The following is a 19,735-nucleotide window of genomic DNA, read 5'->3' as shown; positions in this document are numbered from 1 at the left end:
AGGAGAGAAAGAGAAAGAGAGACAGGAATAAAGAGGCAAAGTAAAGAGAGAAAATGGGGGGGGTAATAGCTACCAATGGACAAGATGGGGTCACCCGTGTCTTCTTCCGTGGGGATCTCTCTCTCCAAAAGCAACTTAGAAAAGTCACCTTTATAGTCTCAAGTTTCAAGGCAAGGGGCAGTTGGCCAAAAGGTGGGGAGATGTATAGGCTATTGTGGTGTGACCCGTTGCTCTGGCAAGCAGGTGTGAGGTACTGAACAGGCCCCGCTCCTCACAAGTCCCTGCTCAGCAGCAGGAACGAAGGCAGTGTTCTGTGGCAGCACAGCAAACACCTGCAAACAATCACTCTTGTGCTGTAGGTCGAGCACACCTTCAAACAATGGCTTAGCAAGCATCCACCTCAACCAGGCCAGAACCCCTGCACAAAGTCCCCTGGGCTCTTCAGGGTCTCAGTCTCTGTTCTTGCCGTGCTCGTGAGGCAAATGAGGGAAACTTCAGACCGCCTCTTACACCACCCCGTGACTCACCATCATCATCAGGAGGGCTCCTTTGTAGTGTTGTTGTGAAGTCTTCAGGTCTCCTCAAAGGTTGGTAGCATACCCTGGAAAACAGAGACAGAAAATCAGTCAGAAAAAGAAAAGCAGGAAAAATATAAGGGTAAGAAAAAAGGAAAAACAAAAGCAAAGAATCAATTTTCAATTAAAATATACATTCAACTTCTTATTTCAAAGCATAAGCAATTTCAATTAATCCAATACAACCCAAATAAACAATTTCAGGCAATTTCTTGATCAAGAGGGCCGATTTCCTATTTTTACTTTTCCAAAATTTCAATTAAATCCTGGTGAAGCTGATAGTAAAATCTATTCTAAGATTCTAAAATCTTAGAAAATTTGGAGACTTAGAAAGAAAGTTAGGTTTGGAAAGCCCTGGGAAAAGTAGGCCCTGAGAAATGTTAGGCCTTGTACTTGCTAAAGATCAGGTCAAACAGCACCTGTGTAATCTGAATATGATAAATGATACAATTGTTAGATGTGATCAGATATAATTATAGTTTAAAGAACATAAGGAACAATGTTAGGGGGCTGGGGGGGATCACAAGAAATCCATGCTTGGGTAAAAACAATGCTTACAATAGAACAACGTAAGTTTAATAATTAATATGTAAGTTGTATAATGATAGTGTATAAAACATGTTCAGTTCAAAACCAAATCGGGTCAGATTTGGGTCTGTGTACCTCTGACACCCAGAGCTCTTCAATAAAGCACCTGCATATAATCATTCTGTGGTTATGTGTGATCCTGAATGCTAACAGTGTCATGGTTGAAAGTTAAGTGTTATGAAAGAAACTTCAGATTAAATTAACTGCTGAATGGTTGAATTAGTCAATTACCTAAGACATCTATCATTTGTTTTATAAAAATGCCTTTTAAAAGTTTACAGTGTTTTAAGAATCTTATGGCTGCTATTCTTAAACCCCTTGCTTTGAAAATGACCTAAGAGACATCTTTCCAGATGAGGCCTAAGGCTCTGGCCAAGCCTTGACTTTACCTGGATAGAGAATTTACCAATAAACCCAGAAGTTTTCTGCATCAAAACAATATTCAGGTCAATTTAACTTGACAATTAGTGAATTAATATAGCAGCTGGATTTTACAGTGGGCTTGGAAAATTATTATCCGGACATGATTTTCCAATCTTCCATTGATTTATCAGCTGTGGCAGACTCTGGGATGAGAGTATATATTTCGTATATTCAGCAATTCGTATTACAAATTATTCAGATAAGTTTCATATCACATTTTCTTAATAAGTTTTTGATTTCTCTGAAAGTGTTATTTCCTATGTGTATACATGTGCAAGTGTTTTACTTTGATGGTTTTTCATTGTCATAACAAAAAACCCCAAATACCTTACATAATTACAAAGCAAAATAAAAAGGGGGGGAACCAAGGCTATGACTCAGAAGTATAAAAACCTTATATACCTTAAATTTTTGGAAAAAGCGTAAAGATCTTATATCTATTACAAATAATTCCTGAACAGTCCTTTTTAAACAAGTCTGTTACAAAGCCAATTCCATCAATTATCAGGTATTGTTCTAACAGTACTCAAGCAAAGCTGAGAGAGAATTCTTTGGCTCTGGTCAAAGGTTTAGAAGCAAGAAGATTAAAAATTCATTTCAATTAATAATTTGGAGGAAAGTCTATGTTTGTGTATTCACAGGTTCAAAGCAGAAGTAACTTCCTAGCGAAGAACATGGAAACTCCTCAGCTGCAGAGACAAGCAGACAGCCCAAAGAGCAGAAGAGCGAGCACGCAGATGTGAACTGTATCAAGACACAGCTGACAGCTGAACAGCTTGGATCCCACGTGCAAGAGCAATGGACTTTGGGTTTCAAGTGAAAGAGTGGGAAAATTAATATTGTAAAGCCTCATTTGTTAAAGCATGAGTGAAAGAAAAATAACCCTTCTTGAAAAGTAATCCAAGAAAAGATTTGGGTTGATTTTTTTTATTGTTTTGTTTTAAAAAAGAGAGGGGCAGATGTTGGAGTCTGAGATACAGAGTGTGTGCCCTAGTTTCTAATACTTAGTTCTAGGAGTCAAAGAAACACTGAATTTCATATGACATGAAATTCATGAGCATGTTTTCATGGTGATACATGAAAACAAATGTTAAAGTTAGATAGGAAAAGTGTAAGTGTGTAGATTAGAAAGTTTCTTAAATCACTGGGTGAAAAAGTAGTTTAGAGAACAGGAGACAAGATGCAGGATTTAGGGTGTTGTCTCTTGTCCTTCTTCTTTCTCCTTCATGTTCTTCTCCGAGGGGTTTTTGGGTAGTAGTAAGTGATTGGGTAAAAAATGCCACAGTGCAGTGCACAGGTGTTGGGTCATTGGGTCAAATATTTATTGGAATAAAGAAAAAAGGACTCCTCTGTCTCCTTTTTGGACATAAACCTCTGGCGTTTGTGGATTAATTTTCCTGACAATTGTTTCTAAAACTAACTTGAATAACAGGTACAATTTAGTTAGCAAAAATCAATTCCATTTATTGCAGTAACAATCTTTGTCAATCAGTGGAATTCCTATGTAATTTCTCGTTTCCCACATGCATTTTTCACCTGCTCTTACCTGGCCTTATCTCCCCTCAGGCCCCGCTCGCCCTCGCCGAGTCCGGCCCGCGCCGGGGCCGCGCCGGGCGCGCGCGGGGCCGAACGCAGCGCCCCCCTCAGGCCGTTGCGCCGCGGCCGTTGCGGCGCCAGTCGGAGACAGATCGGTGCCATGGCGGAGCTGCCGCTGCCCGCCGGCCTCAATGCCAGCACCTTCCCCGCCAAGCTGTGGCGCCTGGTGAACAGCCCCCGCGTCCGCTCCGTGCGCTGGGACAGCCAGGCCCAGGGCTTGCTCATCGACCGCTTCCTCTTCGAGCGGGAGCTGCTCAGCCCGGCCGGCGCCCACGGAGGGGGCGGCCAGGGGGCGGGGGCGGCCCCGGACTCCTTCAAAGCCACGCACTTTGGCAGTTTCGTGCGCCAGCTCAACCTCTACGGCTTCCAAAAGGTGCCGGCATGGCTTGGCTCAGCTGTGCCGGGCGATGCCGGGGCTTGGCTGCACTTTAAGAACCCAAACTTCCGCCGCGACCGCCCCGAGCTCCTGCTCCGCATCAAACGCCTGACCAGGGCCAACAGGCAGAGACTGGCGGCGGGGCTGGAGGTGCGGAGCCGCCAGCCCAGCCGCCTCCAGCGGCTCCCCACGGAGCGGTCGCTGCCCGCCTTCCCCAGCGGGCAGCCGCCCAGAGCCGGTGAGACGGGGTGGGAGCTGCGGGCGCGGAGGGAGGCGTGGGCTTTGGCCGTGGGCGCTGCCCGGCCGGGCAGGAGCGGCCCCTGCCCGTGCTGGGGCTGCTCAGCGCTGCTGCCCCGGCCGGCACAGGGGCTGTCCTTGGGCAAGGCAGCTGTGCCGGCAGGGCCCGGGAGCTGTGCCGGGCTGCCGGGGGCTGCGGGACAGTCCCGCCGCGCCTGCGCTCGCCACACGCTGGCCCGCTCGGCCGGCAGCCGGCCCGGCCCTGTGCCGTGGCTGGCGCTGCTCATTGCGCGGCCCTGGGACGCTCGGGGAGCTCTCCGGGAGTGCGGCTGAGCCGAGGGCTTGGGCGTGCTCAGCCCCAGCGGGAGAGGGAGCCTCCTGTCCCATTTGGAGCAGAGGGGAGAAGAGCTGGCACTTGGGTTTCTGGCAGCTGCCTCCTGCCAAGGCTTGAACGGACAGGGGAGAGCTCAGTAGACAGGGAGCTGCTTGTTGCAAAGTGAATAAAATCCCATACAGCCGTGTGTGTAGAGTTGTTTATTTCAGTGCTGGAGGTGAGGAGGATTTCTCCTCCTCATTCATCCACCATTGTCAATTGCTGTGATATATTTAATAATTATTGCTTGGTGTTACTATGTCATAACATATGGAAGTAATATACACATAGTGTATATTATAATGTAATATATATTATGTTTTGTATGTATCATATTTAATGTATTATAATGTATATTATACACTCTGGAACTAATTTACATAGTATAATCTCATGGCTATAGATAGTTCTTTTTCACTGTGCTTGTGCCTCCCCAATTTGGGGGTCGTTGGAGGTCTTTGACGAAGGCTTCCAAAGTCGTCTTTGCATCTCAACTTTTCAACTTTGTCTTCAGAGCATGCACAGCTATGGTGTTCCTTGGTCTGTCTGGTCCTAACCGGTCTAATTACTTTATTTTGTGGCTAATTGGCTTGACATTTGCTAAGTTTTCATTAGTACTATACTTACCTCTCTCTGAAACTGACCACCTGGTGAGATTTTCATTTTTTGTCCCCTCTCTCCAGCACTGAGCAACCAATTAACCATATCCTAGCCAGTACAGGTTATACTAGTCTCTATCAGGTTAAATAGATCCATGAAGTTATGATTCAGGTTCTATTGATATCTGGTGATACAGATCTATCAGGTTATATTGACATCTTATAAGTCAATCTATAGAAGCAGCTTGTAAGTTTGACTTAAGTTCTATAGGCATCCAACCCCCCAAGACATGTGGTGATACTTTTCTTTCTCACCCTGTTTTGGGAGGAGGTGAGCTTTTGTTTTCCCTGACAAAAGCACACTTGCTGCCAAGGGAAACACAGCTGAGGAGCAGGAGTGACCCAGCCTTCCCTTTGCTTCCTTTCTTCTTCCCTCCCTGCTGCACAGCTCCCTTGCTCCAGAAGCGCAATGCTGCCTCACCTGAGGATTCAGAGCTGCCTCCAGGCCCTTGCAGGAGAAGTGCAGCTGCTCAGGAGAGTGAGGCTTCCCCAGCACCTGCCAAGAAAGTCTGTGCCACCTCTGGACTTGCTGGGGCTTCACCAGTGGAACCATCAAGAGAGCTCATCCAGAGATTTAATCTCCGCAAGCTCACGGTTCCACTGGTTCGCCTGGATCTGAAACGCCATCCTGAGCTCATGGTTCGCCTCACTCCAGTCGACCCTGAAGCTGCTTGCAGGGCCCTTGGACAGAGCAACAGCTGCTCATCTTCTCAGCAGCACAGCCCAGCCTGCCACCCATCAGGTAGGGAAAGAGTTTCTACCCTTCCTTTTCCAATAGCTCCTGGCAACTGAGCCTTTCAAGTGTTTTCCCTGAGTCCTCTGTCATGGCTAGATCTCAAGTGAGAATCATGGAGAAAGTGTACTAGGAAGTGGGACTGTGAATGCCAAAGTATTCTCTGCTCTTCCTGTCCTTCCTGCAGATGTGGAGGTTGTTCTGGGCATTTCCCAGACAGCCTGTCTGCTGAGGTGCAAGGGCAGGGCGAAAAATCTTGCCCGCCAGACAAGTGGTCAGTGTTAGGTGAACTCCCCTGTTTCTTGGAATGAAGTCCAACTAGGACGGTGATAGGATATTGCAGATGTTTCAGACTGACTGGCCTGCAAATCGGGCCGTGCCATTGAAATGAGCTCTGTGTGCCTCAGAACAGCTGCAGCTGCAGAACATGGCCTCACCTACAAGGTTGCTTTTAGAATAAACTCCCAGTTGAATTTCTCAGTGTGTGCCTGATGATGCGGGCTCACCTTGGGTGAATGCACGTTCTGTGGCCTTCTGTGATGAGAAACTCAAGCAGCCAAATCTAAAAGCTGCTGGGGAGATAGGGAAGGCTGTGATTCTAAAGTTGTTGTGTGCCTTTGGAGCAGAAGGGAGAAGAGCTGGCAGCTGGCTTTCTGGCAGTTGCCTCCTGTCAGGAATGGCAGCTGGACACTTCTCCCAGACAGATGAATAAGTACGGGAGAGCTCAGTAGACAAGGAATTGGTTGTTGCAAAGCTTCAGAACATGAGAAGGGAATTTTCTCCTTCTCACCCTACTTGGGAGGATGGGAGCTTCTGTCTTCCTTGGGAGAAGTACAGTTGCTGCCAAGGAAAACACAGCTGAGGAGCAGTAGTGACCCAGCCTTCCCTTTGCTTCCTTTCTTCTTCCCTCCCTGCTGCACAGCTCCTTGGTGCCAGAAGCGCAGTGCTGCCTCACCTGAGGATTCAGAGCTGCCTCCAGGCCCTTCCAGGACAAGTCCAGATCCTCAAGGGCATGAAGCTTCCCCAGCACGTGCCAAGAAAGTGTTTGCTCCATCTGGACTTGGGGTTTCATCAGGCCAGCCAGGCACACACAAATTTCAATCCCAGCCAGAGCTCATGACTCCACCATTTCCTGTGCACCATCAAAGCACTTCTGTGGCCTCTCCAGAGAGCAGCAGCTGCACTTCTCCAGAGCAGCACTTGCCAGCCAACATCCCATCAGGTACGGAATGTGTTTCTCCCCTGGCTTTTCAGAAAGATCACAAAAAGTGACTGAAGTATTTTGCCGCGGTGCTCTGTCATGTGTCCATTTGATTGTGACAATCAGGTGTCAAGGGTACTAGGAGGCAGGATCATGAATATCAGAACAATCTCTGTCTGCTTTTCCCGTCCTTGCTGCAGATTTGGAAGATGTTCTGGCCATTTTCCAGGCAGCCTCTGTGTAGAGGGCAAAGGGCGAGGCAAAGAACATTTCTCCACAACTGGTCGGTGTCAGGTGAACTCCCATTTTCCTTTGGATGAAGCCAAACTAGGACTCTGATGGGATATTGCAGAGTTTACAGATTGTCTTTTGTTGAGAGGAAATACAAGGGATGGGACCACCGTGCTTTGAGATGATTTATTGCTTAAGTAGCCCAATAAGAGATCAGTCCCGAGGCGTGAGATTTACAGGCAACAAGTCAACCACAGCTCGAGGAAGTTACGAGTTCCTTCTCCGCATGGCAATATATAACTTTTTAGTGCAGTAGACAGTTGACACCAAGTTTGTTTTCACTTATTAAGCTCTTATCACCTTTATTTGATTTTGCCACACTGCGTCTGTCTTTTAACCAACGAGCTAACAGGTCACGTATTCACACACACTTCTGTTATAGTTCCTAGATCTCTAACTTACTTTATAAATCACACTATTACACTTGATACCTCCAACTATATTACTTAATAGAATTTCTTACTTCCTCTAGGCATATTCTTACTTGCAACTGTAAGAACATAGGTTTAGAATTACTCTACCTAATGTCTGTGTACTTTCATCACTCCTTCAAGCCAGGCTTTTTCTAAGGCTGCAGATTTTCCATTTCCAACAGTCTCTCCCACAAATAATGCTATGAAATTTCAGTGCACGCTGGGAGTCCCCAGAACAGTTGCAGTTGCAGACCATGGCCTCACCTCCATGGTTGCTTCTTAGAATAAACTCGCAATTGAAGTTTAGCATGTGTGTCTGCACCTCTGGCCTCTTCCTGGGTGAATGCACTTTCTGGGGTCTCTTGTGATGAGAAACTCAAGCAGCCAAATGCCAAAGCTGCTGGGAAGATGCAAAAGGCTGTGATTCAAGGTGATTATTTCTGTGTGTATGTCTACATCAGTTTCACAAGCCATACTTTAATCTATGTACTCGTTGATTAGGATAATACTTTTGAAGGGGAAGAGCTCACTCTTCCAATTCCCTGGGAAGTTTTTAATACCTTTCTGGAGTTGAGGTTGCTGTGCGCTTCCTGTGATGTTTGATCCAAGGCAGCAATAAAGCTCTGCGTCCCAAAGCCTCATTTTGGAGCTTCACCCATGTTTTTGGATTCTTCCAGCTGCCCCGGGCACTTCAGTCCCCAGTGCTCCAGCTGGCAGTGCTGGTTATGCAGCATGGAGAGCCCCAAGCTGGGTCTGGAGTACTCCTGGGGAAGAGGAATTGCCACCGCTGGATCTGGACCTTGTTCTGGAGACACTGGAGGAGATGCTTTCACCATCTGTGCCTGAAAGGTCTCCCTCTGCTCAGGTAACTCCATTGGACAGGGATGAGAGGGGCTGGAGTGAGAGCTTCTGAATGTTGTTGCATGGCTGAGAAGCAATGGACACGGAAGGATTTGCTTGGTAAAGCAAGATTTGCTAAGTAAGAGGGAATGAAAAAGGGGGGATAGCCCTTAAGTGAGGATGAGAGGTGTTTGCCAGGTTTGGATGCTCCTTTTTCTGGGAAGAACTGCCCATATCTTCTTGGCAAGCACGATGACCCTTTGTCTTCTGCAAACTCCCGCATAGCAGTTTTCAAAAGCAATTTGTTGGTGCACAGAAGGAAATCTGGCAGGCTCTGATTGTATCCCTGCAGAATCTATTGGTTGATCTTTGCATTTCCTTCTTTCTGTTTTTCTTTTCAGGTCAATCCTAGTGTTGCCCGTGGCTCTTCAGGAGGGGAGGCTGTGAACAAGGCTGCAGCAGAGGGAGCTTTGCCTGCTTGCAGGAGCCGTGTGAACGTTGGCCAGGAGCCCGAGGAGCTTGGTAAGGAGTGAGCCCAGCGTGGTTTAGAGAGATGGGAGACAGCTGCTCTGAGCCTGCCTCTGACAGGAAGGGAGATCAGAAGAGTTGAGTTCTTGTCTGCAGCAGGGTTGGTGCTTCCTGGTGCCTTTAGTTCCAATCCTGCACTGGCACAAGCTCCCCGAGCCCTGCCCCTCCATGCTTTTCCAGAGGCTCTGACACCGAGTCCTCTGCTGTGGCAAGAGAGCCGGCAATAAACCTGAGCTGGTGGCAGTTGTGTCACCAAGCTGCGTGTCCCAGTTGGTTCCCAGCTCACAGCAGCCTTCAGCTTCAGCCACTGCAGTGAGGACTGACGTCTCTGCGTCAGCCCAGAGAAAGAACAAGGCTGGGCTTCTTTGTGGCAGCTGGCACTGTCTGTGTTTCAAGCTCTCGGGGGTGCCATTTGCACTGGGAGGGTTGTGAATTGATTGGTGTACTTCAAAACTTCACAAGACTGGAGAACTTGGAAGGATCCCTGTTCCCTTTAAAGAGCATTCTCAAGTGAGAGTGTGCCTTTCAGGCCATCTTTGACAGCCTTTGCTAGCAGGACAGTTTACTTGCAAAGGGAAAGCTACACGGAGGCCAGCATTGACTGAGAGTTGCCTTTCCTTCCCAGATATCCATGTGATCTACCTGGCCAGAAGGGCTGCCCTGCGTGGGAAGAAGGATCAGAGGGAGAGCCTGTGACCATCGGGCAGGTGGCATCCCTCTGTTTATAGATATAGTTAGAGATTTTTTATCTTGATTTATTTTTTGATATAGTTACAGGTATAGATTGATAGAGTTGTATTTAGAGGTGTATCTATTTATCCATCTGTAGAGTTTGTATGTACAGTTATGGATTCAATAGGATTTTATTTCTATGTATACAGTTAGATTTATAGATTTTCAAATTTGCATAGATATATGTAGAGAGTAACATTTAGATATGCACGCAGTTACATTTCTAAATGTGCATAGTTCTTTAGTTAGAGCTCTGTGGATGTAGAGCTCCATAGATGGAGCTGTGTAGGCTGCCTTTTTGCCTCTTTCCCACTTGGCTGCCTTTTTCATCTCTTGTTTTTCCCGCTGTGCCCCTTGTGTCCCCCTGTGCTGGGTCCGAGCTGGGGCCGGGCCAGGCGGAGCAGCAGTTGCAGCCCTGGCTGTCCCTGGAGCGGTGGGAGCTGCCGCTGGCCCCAGGCACTGTCCTGTGAGGAGCTGCTGAAGGACGCTGAGACTGAGGGGGCTGAGGAGGCGCTGATGCTGAAGGGACCTTGCAAACCTTGAGGTGTGAGGGGCACTGAGGGCTGTGGGGGAGCAGAGGGCCATGGTGGCACGGAGGTGACAGAGGCACGGGCTGAGGGCTGTGCCGGCTCTGAGGGGACACAACGGCTCAGAAGGGACTGAGCGGGGGGAGAGGCCTGGGAGAGGCCCAAGAAACTGAAGAGGGGGCTGGGGCTTTGCCGAGAGGACGGCGGGGCTGAGGGGATGGAGGGGGCCAGGAGGGAGCACACACAGCTCAGGGACTGCAGCTCTGCCAGGCCTTGCAACCAATTGCAGAGCCTCCACTTTTGCCACCACAGCTGTCCTGAAGAGCTTGAGGAGAGCCACACACTGAGAGGAGCCAGCAGGGAGAAGCTGAAGGCCTGGAGCAAGAGCAGTGAGCAGGGATGTGCTGGGGCCACGCGAGAGCCTGGGTGAGGCCCCAGGGCTGCTGAGGCCGGGCAGGGCTGAGGGTGGCGTGGGCTTTGGCCGTGGGCGTTGCCCGGCCGGGCAGGAGCGGCCCCTGCCTGTGCTGGGGCTGCTCAGCGCTGCTGCCCCGGCCGGCACAGGGGCTGTCCTTGGGCAAGGCAGCTGTGCCGGCAGGGCCCGGGAGCTGTGCCGGGCTGCCGGGGGCTGCGGGACAGTCCCGCCGCGCCTGTGCTCGCCACACGCTGGCCCGCTCGGCCTGCTTGTTCTTGCCAACCCTCCTGGGGAGGCTTGGAGATTTTCGCTTCCCTGCTGGAAGTGCAGCTGCTGCCAAGGGAAAGGTCCCAGCACTGACTCGCTCTTCCCTTTGCCTCCCAGATGTCCCATCTGCTGTCCCTGTCCAGGAGAGCTGCTCTGCATGGCAGGAAAACACTGAGGGAGAGGCTTTGAAGATGGGGCGGCTGATTTGTTCAAATGTAGTTGTATGGATATTTAGATTGGGACAGTGACATTTGTATATTTTCAAATAGTTTTGTTTAATATATCTATGTATATATATATTGTATGAAATATGTAATATTTAATCTGTATTTCCATCTGTAGATGGTTATAGATGTATCTGTAGAGGTATTTAATTCTATTTAAACATGTATGAAATGGTATAGTTGTATAATTCTATCGATCGAATTCTTAGTACAGGGTTATTTAGAGGGAGACTGATATTTTTGTATTTCTATATGGGCTGTAAGATTGTGCTAATCTGTAATAAATTAAGTTGTTAAACACATTGATCTTTGTCTATAGTGACTTGTTGAGGTTAGCAATAAGTTTAGTTTTTGCTAACTGAAGTTTGTATATTTTTACGTGGCATTGTTGTGCTAATATAATAAATTACTATTTTTCAACTTAATTGAGATTTTTATAGTTGTGTATTGTCAGCGCAGGTGTAGCAATTTGTAATAAATGACATTTTTCAACTGAAATGGATTCATGTGTATTTGTAGCTCAGCTGTGCGGCTACAGCAATCTGCAAGCAATGACATTTATCAGCTGAGATGGGTGGTTTGTGATTTGTGCTCTCCAAAGCAATGGGCAGATGGAAATGCCATGACGCTGGAGGATTTTGGTGATGAAAATCTCCAGCCACGCCCAGCACATGCCCCACTTGCGCTCAGGCTGGGCAAGGAAAGCGCAGATTTGGGATGGCAGCAGAGCCACACGTTGGCTCAGAACTCGCTGCACAGGCCTGCTGAGAAAACTCTGGCACTCTGCTGCGCGTACAACTCCAAGCAGGAGGCAGCGGGGCAGGAGAAAGCATTCACAATGAAAATACAAAGAGAAATTGTGTCCAAACAGATGTGAGGATACTCTGGGAGTTTCATCAAATGCTCTAACTCAGCACTGCCTGGGCTCATCTTCAGCAAAACTAGTTTGTTCAAAGCTGAACACCTTCCAGGAAAGAGAGATTGCACTTTCCCCTTCAGTTGCCTTGCTGTGTGAGTGGAAGATGTCCTTCCCACAGGGAATTTTTGCCCTTCAGCACCTCGCTCACTGCCATGAAATCAAAGATTACGTGCTACCGCGTGGCACCATAAAGGAAAAGAGCCCTGCCCTGGTGACAGTGTGTGCAAAGTCTTCCCTCCTGCTGTCCCCACATGGCACAAACTGAACCATCCCCTTGCTGTCCAAACTGCGCCTGAGGTGAGTGAGGGCTCCAGGAGCTCAGGAGGGTGCAACACCAGCACAGGTGGGAAGGTTTTGCAAAGCTTCCGAAGCATCAGTGAACTTTGGCTTTGCTGCTCTTCCCCTGCAATATTGTCCTACTCATGAACGGGCTTGGAGGACACCGTGCCGCCAGCTCCCGCAAGTGAAGTTTGTTTTCTTCAGGGCTGGAATGGAGGGAAATGCAAATGGTTATTTTTAGAGTGAAATTTGGGGGTTGGTGCAGCTGGGTGAGGTCCCTTATTTGCTGTGCAAAGTAGAGGAAAAGCTTTAAATTCCCAACAGAAGCTGCCTGCCAGCCCACACAGAGACCTGAATGAGGCCCAGGTGTGCTTGCTGCACGCTGCTCCAAGGGAAAAGCTGGAACAAAGTCCCCTTTGATTGGAGATTGAGCCTCTGTCCTGATGGGACACTTGTGCTTGGCTTCTTTTTCCCCCTTGGACTGAGACTGATGAGAGAGAGGCAGTTTTCTCTTGTTCGCACTCGGTTGTTTATTCTTCTTTGATCTGCATTACATGCATACAAGGTACAAGGAGCTACGTGCACTAAGATATAGAAAGGTGCCAAATGGCTAACAAAGATCTTCAAGGTTTTTGATATGTCCATTTACCCAATTAACAAATGCCAAGTCAGTTATTTTTCTTAGTGACCCAATCACCCAACACCTGCTCACTGCACTGCGGCATTCCTTATCCAATCACTTACTACTACCCAAAAACCTCTAGAAGAAGAAGATGAAGAAGGAGATGAAGAAGGAAAAGGAGACAAAGCCCTAATTCCTCCATCTTGCCTCTTCTTTCTTAAACTAGCTTCAACCTTCAAGTTGAATTTTCTCACCCAGTGACTTAAGAAAGCTTTCTAATTGACACACTTGCACTCCTAGTTTTTCTCTTGAACTGTAACAGTTGTTTTCATGGTGTTCTATGAAATGCACCAAGTGCTTTCCTGGATGTCAGAGCCAGGGATCAAAGGGAAGGGCACACACTCTGTGCCTCTGACTCCAAGGAGCCTCTATGTAGTGCTGTCTCCGGGGCTGTTGGTGGGAAGACACGGTAATGCAGGCAGAAACTGTGGCTGTGGGAGTTCCAACAGCAAGCTGCTCCTCCAGAGTGAGGGACAAGGCCAGCCCGAAAGCTTGAAAGGTGTTGTGGCTACTGGAGAAGGCTGTCCTTGTGCAGGGCTGGCATTCAAAGGGGACATTCCCACCTTGTGCTGCTGACAAAGGGCAGCTGGCGGCCTTCCACAAAACACTTCTTTTGTGCAGCTCTTTGAAATGTTCCAGCCAACAACAATTCCTGCTGCTCACACCAGCCCCTTTCCAAGCAGGAGGAGTTTGGGATAGGCAGCCTGACAGTTCTCTTAGGCAAGAGAACAAACTCCTCAGCTGAGTGTCACCAAGTCTCTGTCAGAAGCGGCATCCTCAGTCCCTTATCTCTTGTTGTTGTCTCAGCCATGGAGGAAGTGGCAGGACATCACTGATCCTGGAAGGGAAAGCGGAAGGAGGAAAGGCAGGAGCCGTCCCTGGGGCCTTGGGAGCAGTGAGAGCAATCCAAAATAGGAGCTCTGCTGGCTTGTGAAGATAGGAGTGACCAAGGCAGCAATGCTCTGTGTGAGACTGGAGCCATCTGGGAATAGGAGCATGGAAATAGGACCTTGTAAAACAAAGAAAAAGGTATCCTTGGATATTTGCCAAAGCTTGGGCAGGCTCTGAGCCACCTGATCTAGTGGAAAGTGTCCCTGCCCATGGCAGAGGGGCTAGATCTAGAGGGTCTTGAATGTCCCTTCCACTCAAGTTCCTCTCTGAGTCTCAATTACAAGTCCATCATGACAAAGAGCACACAGCCAACTTGGGTACCTCCACCACATTATTGGAGGTTTCTGTAGTCCCATGTTGGAGACTAGTTTGTATCTGGAGAGATTTTCATGGTCCTGCAGTATTTATGGGTGACTTTCCCTGCTTCAGTGCCCCAAAAGATGCCAGAACAGGTGATTTGCACAATAGCCAAGCACAGAGCTGGTTAAGCTGCCTGTGAATCTGATGGCAGAAGTGTATTCATGGTACTGCAGTGTTTCCCCTGTCCAGGTGATATTTGGTTTTCATCCTGAATATGCAATGTTCATGTCCAATGCTTACAGATGCATAAAGACTGGCTTTAAATCCTTGTTCCCTCTTCACACCGGGATATGTAATCCATCAGAAATATTTAACAAGGAGCCATATTAGGTTTGGGCTTGATGGGATGGGTTGTTTAAAGTGTACAATGAGTAATGGTGTCTCTAACAAACAGCACTCTTGTTAATTCAGGTTTGTCCTTTCTCAACCCCATTGCATAGAAATCACTTCTTTACAGCAGACTCTAAGTGAAATTCCTTCATGCAGCTGAGAATTGTCAATTCAGGCTGATTCAAGGGGGAGTTTCCTGTTCTTGTGAAAAGACAATCCAGATAACCTTTTGGCTGTACATCTTGGAGGAGGCTGTGCAGTTAAGAATGAAAAGACATTTCTTTGAAGAAGTATCTTGAAAGAGCTTTTTGGATTATCAGAAGCAGCTCCACTGATATTGACCTCCACAATGAAAAATGCACAACCATTCATGTGTCTTCATCTGGCCACAATTCAGAGCTGCAACTCCAAAATCTCATCCAATATGTTGCTATAGTGTAAACAGCCAAGGAGAGCAGGAATACCAACATTTCTCATCAGTCTTTTGCCTTGGAAAGACCATTGAATTGATGCTCCCTTAGCTGTCAGCCTAAACTCTGCTGTGCAAACCTTAGGTCTACGTTGGACCTTAGAAACTTCTTTAGCACCAACTTGGGTGAAAAGTTGGTACAAAACCCTTGAGGCATCCCCCTGATTTAGTGTGACAGAACTTCACTGTTCCAGCACAGAATTTACTTTACTTGCTCCTGCAAGTCATTTGCACAGTGGAAGTGAAATCAGTGCCATGCTATCTGGATGTGGTGGGACTTCACACCCATCCTGATAGACAACAGGGAAACAGATTTGTTTCTATTATACCATTCCATCTAAGTCTCTGGTTTGAGAGCAAAAGGAAAAGAAAGGGCTTTGTCCAGTGGGCTGGCTAGAAGAAACCTCTAGAATCAGCAATTCATGAGTGGTCGCTACTGACTTGGGCATATTGGAATTCGATTCCCTGGAGTGGTATGGATTGGATCAAGAAGGGGGAAGAGGGAAACTGAGATCAAAGGCACAAGTGCTTCTAACTGAGTGTTGGTGAACAAACAATGTACCCTGTGATGCTGATGCAGTCAAAAGATCAGGGTGGGATGTCTTTAAGAGAAAATCTGCAGCTGATTCCAGCCATGGATCCCCTGAAGGATAGCCCTGCTGCCGAGAAGATGAACTCCCTCGCCGCAGGCCGCAACCCTGTGGGCATAGGCAGAGGCACAGGAGTACATGTGTGGGGAACCCTGGTGGTTCTCAGTCTGATCATGGGCAGAACTATCAGTCTGCTCTCCAGGAGTTACCCCAGCGTTGAGAAGCAAAGCTCAACCCAAGACTGTAGGCAGTGTTTTAAAAACACCCTGGAAAAACAAAGGGTCACAGAAACCCTGGCATATGGCACACACTAGGACTGCAAAATGGGCAGCAAAATAGGGGAGTGTGAGCATAACCACACTCGGTATCAAATGTGCCAAATCAAAAAAAGAGTAACCTGCCATGACCCAAGAGTGACACCTAAAAATCGGTGGTTAGAGGTGCAACCTACAGCAGAAAGGAAGAAAATCCTGGCCCATGCATGACACAAATGAGCTGCTGGATTAGAGCCTGTTGTTCCCACTTGGAACAAATGTGACCATGCAGTATGGATCGGAGGGAGAATGGAATCAATGCTTATGGCACATTCCCAAATGAGTGCAATATGCTATCATCACAGCCAACCAAAAGTGTGTAGGATGGGAGGGAAAACGTATTGGGTTGGAGAAAATCTGAAATATGGTCAAATAGTTTCTCTCAGCAATGAGCCCGTAATAACTAACCTTCTCCACAGTAATGATGAGCAAATTCGCTTATGATACAGTACAACTTTCTGTTCTGCAAGAGATAGAGAAGGAGTAGATACAGAAAGTCAATTAAAACAGACAGCTCAAGAATCAGAGAAACAAAAGGCAGAGGCAAAAATCGAAATAGAACAAGAACAGTTAAAAGCATGAAATGAACAATATGAAGAGTCAGAACTTGGTAACTAGTATGGTAATTGGAACCTACCTACCTACCTCAAACAAGAACCTTTTTGTAGATCTAATACAAGAGATGGCTACAGAATTAGGATGATCTAATTGTTAGATTTGTGGAGGGCTGAAATCAGCTGAGAAATGGCCATGGAAAGGTGAGAGCTTAGCTCCAGACCAACTTCTAAAATGGAATCATCCCTAAATTTCCAAAACATTAAAATGACCCCAAGGGTGGGTTTTAGATCATCAAATAATTGGAACAGTTGGTATCAGCAGGAAAGGAAAAAGATATACTGAAGCAGTAGGATATACTCCTTGCACATTCACTTGAACAGTGAATTCAAAGAACAACACCAAAGCCTGGCAACCAGAAACCCCCACTGGACACTGGAGTCAAACAAAAAAAAAAAAGACAAATTGTGATTGGAACGATCAGATCAAATTATGTTGGCACAAAAGTCCTGAAGCTAATCCTTACTGATCCTTCAAAAGCTTAAAGAATTCCTGGGATAAAGCAGAAACTGTAAATGACCAATGGAAAGCACCTGATGGAATATACTGGATATGTGGGGAAAAAGCATCCAGTGAAGTACCCTGCAGGTAGAAAGGATCCTGCACTCTGGGAATGATTTGACCCTCCTTTTTGCTCCCAAAGTCCAAAAGTAAACTATTAGGAGCACCCCTAGATGAGAGCCTGGGCAGAGAAAAAAGAGAGCTGAATCTTGAGTTTCCAGAAGCAGGAGGGAATCAGAAGTGGGGACAAGATGAGTGGCCTGCAGAGAGGATAAGAGCTTGGCAATAGCCCAGCAACTTGGGCTCAAGACGGGAGCTGGGGATACAGGAGCCAAATTTACCTATTCAACCAACTAGGAAGACTTCAAGCCATGGTAGAAATTGTATCAAATCACACCTCTGATGCTCTCGAGTTATCAGCTAAACAGCATTCACTAATGCAAGCATTTGTGTATCAGAAGCGAATTGCTTTGGACTACTTGTTAGCAGAAGAACGGGGAGTCTGCAGCAAGTTCAATGAATCTGAATGCTGTGTAGAAAGAGATGAGGATGGAGAAACCATAAGAAACCTTGCAGCAGAAATGAAGCAAGTGGCACATGTAGCGGTTCAAAAATGGAATTCTATCCTTCAAGCTTCTTGCTGGGATCAGTTGTTTGGGGGGAATTGTCTGGGGAAAGATCGGTGGAAAAAATGAGGATATTTAATATGATGTAAAAGAATGGGGCTCTTATTTCTGCCTTGTCTCATCCCATGTTTTATCCGATTCATCCATTCTGTTGTCTAAGGCATGCAAATAGCAGCAATGCCCATTGATCCTGAGTTAGCTCCAATAAAAACTGGAAAATCCAAGGGATTACCCAAAATATCTAAAAGAACGGAATTGAAAGAAAAGAAAGAGAGCAGAGCTGCTGAAGCTCAGGCCAGATTTAAACCTCAGACACAACTATTTGACAAGTAGCATGAAGCTACTGCACAGCCAAAATATAGCTCAGGATACAATAGGCACCTGCATTGATGTACAATTAAGCACCCAAACAAAAGAATCAAATACTAAAATAACCAATCTTATAAAAAATTATTCATTGTAAATACTGATTATGAAAGTAGTGAACTGTATCAAAATTTATCCTAAAAGCACAAATTGATTAATTAAGAAAGAAAGACTGTGATCCATAGCATGAATAAAATCGGGCTAAAGTTGTAATCTTGTCTGACAAGAATCCTAGCATATTTCCAGGAAACCTTCCCTGACGAGATTCTAGTGACATGCAAAAAGGCCAACATGAATATTCATCTGCAAGGGGCATATCTCCAAGAAACCTCCGTCCCATAAGATTAGAACGATATGCACTCATAAATATTCACCTGCAAGAAGTGTATTTCCAAGAAACCTGATGAAATGACAACATATACACCCAAAACAGCATGAATATTTGTTGGCAAGCACTGTATTCCAAAGGAGCCCTGAAGAGCCTGAAAACATATAAAAAGCACCTTGGGACAGTTGCAGTTTGTGAAGCACGGTGGGGAAGTGCTGCAGAGCCTCCTCCCTGTCTCACCTGGTGCTGTTCGCCTGGCACAGAGCCAAACTGATTTTTGCTTATGGTTTCCTTTTGATGATTGTAATTTGATTCTAGAATAAATTTCTTCTTTTTACTAATCAAACTGGCTAATCATTTATAACAAATGAAATTAGAATTTTGACAACTAGGTCCCTTGAGCTAATAACAGTTGAATTAAAAATGAATACAATTTAGTAAATTGAATAGGAATTTGGTAGAAAAGAGTATAGTTTAGTAAAAGAATACAATTTAGTAAAAGTTTATCATTTAGATATATATAATTTTCCAGTAGTTAAATATGATTAAAGCATAGGGAAAAAATAAACCAGGTTATGGGGAGGGCTTGTTGCCCCACCTCACATACAGAACTGACCGGGGTACGGAGGCTTCCCACCCTGCCTCACGTACAAAACAAAGCCCTTCAAGCTAAACTTGTATACTGTATGCTTATACATATTCATTAATGTTTGCCATAAGATTCCTCCTATTTTTGATTTTTCTGATTTTACGTCACAATTCTTCACGGCACACACTCCACTTGTTGTTAGGGGGTCTTCAGTCTTCTTTCGGTGGTCTTTTGGTGAAGGCTTCTCCTCTTCCTCGTTGTCCTTTGGATAACCTTTCAGGTTTGTGTATGCGTACTAAGCGTTGTTATGTAAGTCTACTCATTAGTCTGATATTTACTGATTTTTAGGCCCAATGCCTAAAGTCATTCTAATTTTGTCCATCTCAAGGCCATTTTCCTCTTGGGACATCACTTATCTTCCAAACTACATCCTGTACCTCAGTTTTAACATGTAACATCTGTAAAGGGGTGCATCTGCCTTGTAACACTGATTCTTTTGGTTGCTTCTTATAATAACTTTAATAAGAGTTACAATTTAGTGAGCACAAATCAATTCCATTTATTACACCACTCTCCAACGTACCCAAAATTTGAAAATAGATCCCTCTCTGCTGTGCTGACAATTTCACACCCATTTTGCTTGATGTTAAGCTGCCAGCACAACAAAAATCCACCCTCCCCTGCTGCAAAAGAAACAACTTAACAAACTAAAGATCAAAGTTCCAGAGCCAGTCTCAGGGACAGGGTGCTTTCCACAGCCAACTATCCTGGCCTGTAGGTTCGTGGCCCCCTCCAGCACCCCCAGGGAGCAATGCACCCTTCCCACAACTTGTGAGCACCCTCAGCCTAACTTGGGGTACACTCACCCTCCTTTGGTCCAC

The 19,735-nt window shown here is 46.4% G+C and overlaps 1 protein-coding gene and 1 long non-coding RNA gene across 2 annotated transcripts in view; both read left to right on the top strand.

Annotated features, from left to right (window-relative positions):
- The window catches only part of LOC147649008 (uncharacterized), a 769,650-nt gene that overhangs the window by 539,280 nt on the left and 210,635 nt on the right, over positions 1 to 19,735 (top strand). The window lies entirely within an intron of this gene.
- Positions 3,159 to 11,493, top strand: LOC147649012 (uncharacterized). The gene is made up of 9 exons (XM_086865024.1): positions 3,159 to 3,796; positions 5,216 to 5,569; positions 6,483 to 6,782; positions 8,143 to 8,330; positions 8,707 to 8,827; positions 9,459 to 10,109; positions 10,405 to 10,518; positions 10,889 to 10,978; positions 11,041 to 11,493. The coding sequence occupies exons 1-6, from the start codon at positions 3,283 to 3,285 to the stop codon at positions 9,527 to 9,529; spliced, it is 1,548 nt and encodes a 515-aa protein (XP_086721150.1). The 5' UTR covers positions 3,159 to 3,282; the 3' UTR covers positions 9,530 to 10,109; positions 10,405 to 10,518; positions 10,889 to 10,978; positions 11,041 to 11,493.

This window comes from Cyanistes caeruleus, chromosome 28, assembly GCF_971803275.1.
Source record: "Cyanistes caeruleus chromosome 28, bCyaCae1.hap1.1, whole genome shotgun sequence".
Taxonomy (NCBI): Eukaryota; Metazoa; Chordata; class Aves; order Passeriformes; family Paridae; genus Cyanistes; species Cyanistes caeruleus.
The sequence above is the reverse complement of the archived record's forward strand: the minus strand, read 5'-3'. Positions and strand labels throughout refer to the sequence as shown.